Consider the following 6,936-nt stretch of genomic DNA (forward strand, 5'->3'; position numbering starts at 1 on the left):
CAGTGGCCCTTGCTGAGCCCCAGGGTGGGGGTGGCCCTTCTTAGGACTGGCAGGCAAGCCGAGGCCTGAAGGAGAGCCTTAGTGGGGCAAGGAGGTACGGTGGGCAGTGGCTGGGGTACCCGGCTAGAGGAAACCACCGTGCAAAGGCCCTGAGGGGAAATGTGCCCAGTTCTGGAAGGAGGCTGGTGTGGCCAGGGTAGCCAGAGCATAGTGAGGTGGGCCAGCGGTGGGAGATGAGGCTACGGAGGAGGGCACGGCACAGCTGACCAGGCGGGGCATGAAGGCCTCGACAAGGATGCTGGCTTTGTGCTCAGTGAAATGCGGTGTCATGAAGGGTCTCAGGGAGGGCGTGACATGAGCTAATGTATACCTAAAAGCTCAGTGTGGCTGCTGGGGTGGGGTAAGGATTGGAGGGGCCTAGAGGGGGAGGAGAGATGGCATGATGGCATCCTAGGTACATCACAGCTTTGTCTTGTTGAAACTGTGCCCTGTAGGAGAAGTGAACTCGTGCCTGGTGAAGGTGCCAGAGAAGAGAGAGGATGGCCACAACATGGCTCTGGTACGCCTCCTGCCCAACCCCCAGCTGACTGTCCTGGGATACCCCTGTCCTGCCTACCCCGACCCCCAGCCCTGCAGCCTCAGCATTCCCCATGCTTCAGCCTGGCTCTCCTTTTCTCCATAACGTTCATTGCCATTGATGTGCCATATGCTTTGTTTATTCATTTTATTTCTTGTCTGTCTCCCGAAAAAGGACGTATCTTCCATTACTTGGGCATTTTTGTCTGTTATTCACAGCTGTAACTTCAGTGTCTAGAGCAGTGCCTGGCACATAATAGATGCTCAATAAAAGATTTTTAAACGAACGAATAGTGGGAGGGGCTCTGAAAGGGGCAGAAAGTCTAGAAGTGGCCTTTTATTCAGGACAGTCAGGCCCAACCCAGGTCTGGGCCATGAGGCAGGCTCAGGAGGCGTGAGAAGGCCAGGTCAGCAGAGGAGGCACACTTGCATCTGCAGGACTTGGCAAGGGCCAGTGGGGAAGACTGGAGGAGCCAGTGGACGTGAGTGAGACTCAGGGAGTGTAGACCAGGCTGATGGGTGGACAGAATGTGGAGGAGGTGGAGGATCTATTCAGGCCTAGACATGCAGGAGTCAGGCCCTGACTCCAGGCTGCTTCAGGGCCAAGCTTCAGTACCCGGGGCAGTACTGGGCGGGGATGGGGAGAGGAGGCCGGACTAAGGAGGCCTTGCATTCAGGGAGCGTTTATCCTCATCCCATTGCATCCTTCTAATTGTCCACGGTTTTCCTGCCACGATGGCCTTCTTCTGTTCCTCATACACACCATACTCATTCCTGCCCCGGGGCTTTTACATATGTTTCCTCTGCCAGGAAAGTTCTATAAAATGGGCACAACAAAGCTGAAGTGAGGTCCATACCAGGAGATATGCACAGCCTTCTGAGTAGCTGGGACTACAGGTGCGTGCCATCATGCCTGGCTAATTTTTGTATTTTTCATAGATACAGGGTTTCATCATGTTGGTCAGGCTGGTCTCAAACTCCTGACCTCAGGTGATCTGCCCTCCTCGGCCTCCCAAAGTGCTGGGATTACAGGCGTAAGCCACCATGCCTAGCTATAAAAATTTTTAAAGTAAAAAAAAGTAGATGGGCATGGTAGCATGCACCTGTATTCCTAGCTACTCAGAAGGCTGAGACAGAAGGATTGCTTGAATCCAGGAATTTGAGATTGCAGTAAGCTGTGATTGCATCACTGTATTCCAGCCTGAGTGCCAGGGGCATTAGGATCAGAGAGGCCTGATTTCTCATGATTCTGAAGTTGACTGGGCTTAGCTGGGTGGTTCTTCTGCTCCACACAGTGTAGACTGAGATCACTCAGTGGGACTGGAGCATTTGAGATGACCCCCTCATCTTCCAGGGCCTCTCTCCACATGGTCTGTCATCATTGGGTGGTCTAGCCTGGGCTTCCTTGAAGAACACTGTCTGGGTTTCAGAGGGAAGAAGTGGAAGCTTCCAGTTTTCTTAAGTGCTAATCCAGAAACTGACCGAGTATCATGTCCACATTATTCTACTGGTCAAAGCAAGTTGTAAAATGAACGAATATTCAAGAGGAATCTGTCCTTTGGATAGGGGGAGCAGAAAATAACTTGCAGCCATTTTCAATGTGCCACCCTCCCTGCCAGATTCACTCATCTTTTCCCCTTTACTAGATGAAGTTAGTTTTCTTAGGTCATGGTCATTGTTTCTTTTCCTTCTCCCTTAAGATGATGAGAAAGGAGAGATTCGTTGGATATTGGTTAATGTATTCTCTCTCTCAGGTAGCAGATTGCCTCAATTTGACTTGTATGTACTGGGAGGCCCTTACGAAGTGTTACTAATGGTGCAATTTCAGGTTGAAGGGTTGGGGCCCTTTCTGTCCTCTCCTTAGTTGATCGGAGAAGGGGGAGTATGTTGCAGTCCCTCCTATCTGGTTCTCTTCCAAATGCCAGCATTCAGGATTAACTCCTCCAGCCCCTCTATTTTCTCCAATCTTGACCCCACCCCAAGTTCCCCTTGTGGGAACCTGTCATTTCTCTTGTGCCAATGCTGGCTTGCCTGTGGGTGTCGGGTGGTTACTAGCGCTGTATGGACAGCCTGAGGACCGGGCTCAGCGGGAATCTCACTGTCACTCTGAGGTTTTGCGCTCTGCCATCCCCTAGGTTGAGAATGTCAGCAACCTTCAGAAGAGCCAGGATCTGCTGGAGGCAGAAGGAGGCAAGAAGACCATGATGAAGAAGATGATGGTGGGGAGCCACAGGCGGGTCTGTGGATTGGGGTGGGGGGGCAGGATTCCTGCGTCCACCTACTGATGAGACTGCAGGGGTGGGAGGTTGAGGTGGGAGGAGGGGGGACCCCGGGAATTGAGTCTCAGCTCCACCTCAAACTGCCCTCCACCTACAGGGAGGGAGCTCGGGCAAGTTCCAAGCCTTACTCTTCTCATCTCACAGATGGGTGTGATAATACCTGTGTCATTGGCTTGTTGGGAGGACACAACCTCATGCTTTAGTCTACAGTAAAGCCTTGCACACCCTGAAGCAGTTCTCATGGCTTAATACTTTCCCCAGAAATTCCTTCTGGTGGGCGACTTTAGACAGTTCCTTTATCATGTTGCTAAATACAGTCACTTCTCAGTTATCCACCAGAATAGACTGGGCAGGAATAACCACTGAGGCTTCCAAATTACATCTGTGTTTGTGTACCTTACACAGCCAACCAAAAACGTCCTTGCTCTCCATACCTTCATCTAACTAACATTAATCGAGCATCTGCTGTGTGTAGGTGCTAGATCGAAAGTGAGAAGCAATTAGAAGGACATATTTTATTTTGAGACAGGGTCATGCTCTGTCGCCCAGGCTGGAGTGCAGTGGTGCCATCATGGCTCACTGTGGCATCAACCTCACGAGATTCTCCCCCCTCAGCCCCTCGAGAGCTGGGACCACAGATGTGCGCCACCACATCCAATTAATTTTTTTACCTTAAAGAAATGGCTATTTGGCCAGGTGTGGTGGTTCATGCCTGTAATCTTAGCACTTTGGGAGGCCAAGAGTTCAACATGCATGGTGGCTCATGTCTGTGATCTCAGCGCTCTGGGAGGCCGAGGTGGGCAGATCATTTGAGGTCAGGAGTTTGAGACCAGCCTGACCAAAATGGTGAAAGCCCGTCTCTGTGCTAGAATTGTAGGTGTGCGTATCACCTGGCATGGGCTTCCCTTCTGAGTGTGCTAGCTACTCAGGAGGCTGAGGCAGGAGAATCGCTTGAGCAGGGAGGCAGAGGTTGCGGTGAGCCGAGATCGTGCCACTGCACTCCAACCTGGGTGACAGAGCAAGACTTCATCTCAAAACAAACAAACAAACAAACAAAAAAATAAGTTCAAGACAAACCTGGCCAATGTAACAAGGCCCCATCTCTAAAAAGGAAAAAAAAAAATTTAAGGGAGTTCAGCTGGGCAGTTTTCAAGGGCCACGTGTGGTGGGTTTTGCTTTGGGCCAGTTCCATGGTTTGAATGTGCTTCCTAGAGGCCGGGCGCGGTGGCTCATGTCTTTAATTCCAGCATTGTGGGAGGCCAAGGCAGGAGGTTGGTTTGAACTCAGGAGTTTGAGACCAGCCTGGGCAACACAGCAAAACTCTGTCTCTACAAAAAATAGAAACACTTAGCCAAGTGTGGCGGCACGAGCCTGTAGACCCAGTTACTTGGGAAGCTGAGGCGGGAGGAGCTGAGGGGCTGCTGTGACCTGCTCCTTGTAAGGGGGCAGCGTTGGCCCTGGAGGCCTGCAGTAGCCCTGTCCTCATTGGCCCCTCTGTGGCCCCCTGTCCAGAGGCAGATCCAGGAGGAGCCACTGGATTCACTGTCAAGCTCCGTCCGCCGGCAGGCCATGGAGATCCTGACCCAGCTGAGGTGCCCACGGCCTTCTCCCTGTCCCCATAGCCCCTCTCCCCACTTCCTCCACTCTGCCTCCCTCATCTCTCCACTCTACCTTCCCCCAGCCCCTGTGCCTTTTCCACTCCCCTTGCCCAGTGCCTGCGCTCCTCAGCCCAGCCCGGTCCTCAGCCACAGGGCCCCTCCCTCACTCCATGCCTTTGCTTTCTGCCTCTTCCCCAGCCACACTCAGCCCACCCTGGGCGTGCGGGAGAGGTTGGAGCTGGTGAACACGTGTGTGCAGAGCGTGTTCTCCCTGCCCTCCGTGCAGGCCATGCAGGAGAAGGATGAGGCCAAGGCTGAGACCATCCAGGTGAGGCGGGGCCTTCCCAGTGGGGCCCCAGGGCCAGGTCACGTTCTGGGAGGAGATACGCAGCTGTGCCCTTCAGCTCATTGGTCTGTGGCCGTGGGCAATTCAACTCACTTCTGTTGGTCTGAGTACTTGATAAATGGTGGATGGATGAATCATTCAAATAAAGACACCCCATCCTGTCCACTTCTGGGCCCTGCCCTCTGGGAGGGATGTGGGCAGATGTTGGCATGGCCAGGGGAAGTGGCCAGGCTTGGGGGGGGCAGGGCTGAGGCCTAGGCTATAATGGAGACAGGCTAGGGGACCGGGGGGTGAGACCTGGAGAAGCAGAACCTCACGGGGCTCATGTGAGCATCTTCAAACCTCTCCAGGCATTCCTGGGAGGATGGGCGGAGGTGACCCTCAGGGTAGGATGAGGGGGAGCGAGGGTCAGTGGGGAAGGTGAAGGCAAAGGGGTTTCAGCCCAGGGTGCGGCACATTTGTTCATCACTTCATTTACAAATGTTAACTCAGTCCCTACTCCATGCTGAACTCAGCACAGGAGCCTTACAGCCGAGGTGACTGTTGGGGAGATGGATGGTATCAAATAAGTAAATACGAAGAAATACAAAATGACACCAATGGTAAATGGTGCAAGCCAGAAGTATTCGGTGTTATAAAGAGCCTGCAATGCTGGTGGTGTGGGGGGATGGCCTAGATGGGGGTCAGGGGTTGTGATTGTGAAGCTGAGAAGCGTGGCAGAAGGAAGAGCATTCCCAGATGCAGAAGGATGACAAACTGGCAGTGTGGCTGGAGCTTAGAGGGTGAGGCAAGAGTTCTGGAAAGTGAGGCTGGAGAGCCAGGGTCCCCGAGGTGGTGCCCTTGGAGAAGACGGAGGAGCTGGTGGATGAAAAGAGCAAGCAGCCTTCTTGCAGTACCAGGCTTTGCCAGCAGAGGTCAGTGCTGCACAGTAATTCGCAGAGATGGGCAGGAAGGAGGAGGTAGGTGATGAGCCAGGCTTTCTTGGTGGTTGTGGTATAACCCTAAGGACCACTGGCTTCAGGGTGTGTGCAGACTCAGGAAGTCTGGACAGTAACAACGTAGGAAGCACACTTGACCTGGCAGGAGGCGGGGAGGCAAAAAAGGATCTTCTGAGTAACTGAAAATCACTGCCCAGCCTTGTGCATGTGTAATGCCCGTACCCATAAGACAATTCCAGGACAGTGGTGTGTCTAAGGGATGAGAAATGGGAATGGGAGTGATGGCTCCCTTAAGGGGCAACTTGGAAAACTGACTTGGGTCTAGGAGAAGCAATTCAAATACAAATCAGAGCACTTTCCCAGGGATGACGAGAGTAGGATCAGCCCTTTCATTCTTCCATCTCTTGCAGTTCTACAGCGTTTGCCCATCCATCCTCTCATTTGCTCCTCATGACTTGAAACTTCTAAGTGTCCCTGTCCCTTCATTTGTAAAATGAATTTGTGGACAAGGTGATATGGTTGTGCAAATCAGCAGGTAGCCACCTGGTCCATGGTAGATCCTCAGTAGATGCTGGATCTCTGCTTCTTCCCTATTTAAGGTAGAAAGTGCAGAGACAACAATTAGCAATTTGTTGATAAGGAAGCTATAACCCATGAGGGGAAGTGATCTGCCCAATATTACACATCAAGTTAGTCTCAGAGGTGGAACCAGAACTCAGCTCTCGTGGGTCCAAACTCCCCTACCTCCCTGGACGCACACCAGGGGCTGCCAGGGCCTGGCATCTACTTCAGAGGTGCCCTAGTGGCTTGATGCTCCTCTTGTCCACAGACTCTTTACCATCAGACCCTGGAGGCCCTGCAGACGCTGCTCAAAGCCCTCTTTGCTGAGGACCCCACTCCTGCTGGACTGAAGAGCATCTTGGAGGTGTGGAGATGGGAGGGGGAAGGAAGGGAGGGGAGAAAGGGTGGAGGGAAGAGAGACACTGGCTGGGAGCAGTGGAGGTCAGACCCAGGAGTGATTTGGCTTCAGGATATTATCTTATGGGAGCGTTCTGCCCCGCCTCTGTCTCACAGGCCCTGTCCCAGACTCCTGCCTCTCCACTCTCTCCCTATGCCCCCACTCTCTAAATGGCTGCCGCATGGTTATAGCTGCCCCCATATCTGTGCTCTCCCCATTCTTGTCCCTGCATCTTTCTTCT

The 6,936-nt window shown here is 52.9% G+C and overlaps 1 protein-coding gene across 1 annotated transcript in view; it reads left to right on the plus strand.

The window, feature by feature from the left end:
• Window positions 1–494: 494 nt before the first annotated feature.
• Window positions 495–6,936, plus strand: part of MROH7 (maestro heat like repeat family member 7) — a 41,499-nt gene continuing 35,057 nt past the window's right edge. The window contains exons 1-5 of the mRNA XM_017543968.2: window positions 495–559; window positions 2,712–2,795; window positions 4,368–4,447; window positions 4,652–4,781; window positions 6,567–6,662. Of these exons, the coding sequence (XP_017399457.2) occupies window positions 551–559; window positions 2,712–2,795; window positions 4,368–4,447; window positions 4,652–4,781; window positions 6,567–6,662 (399 nt within the window). The 5' untranslated portion in view covers window positions 495–550. The remainder of the gene's footprint in view (window positions 560–2,711; window positions 2,796–4,367; window positions 4,448–4,651; window positions 4,782–6,566; window positions 6,663–6,936) is intronic.

This window comes from Cebus imitator, unplaced genomic scaffold, assembly GCF_001604975.1.
Source record: "Cebus imitator isolate Cc_AM_T3 unplaced genomic scaffold, Cebus_imitator-1.0 Scaffold163, whole genome shotgun sequence".
Classification (NCBI taxonomy): domain Eukaryota; kingdom Metazoa; phylum Chordata; class Mammalia; order Primates; family Cebidae; genus Cebus; species Cebus imitator.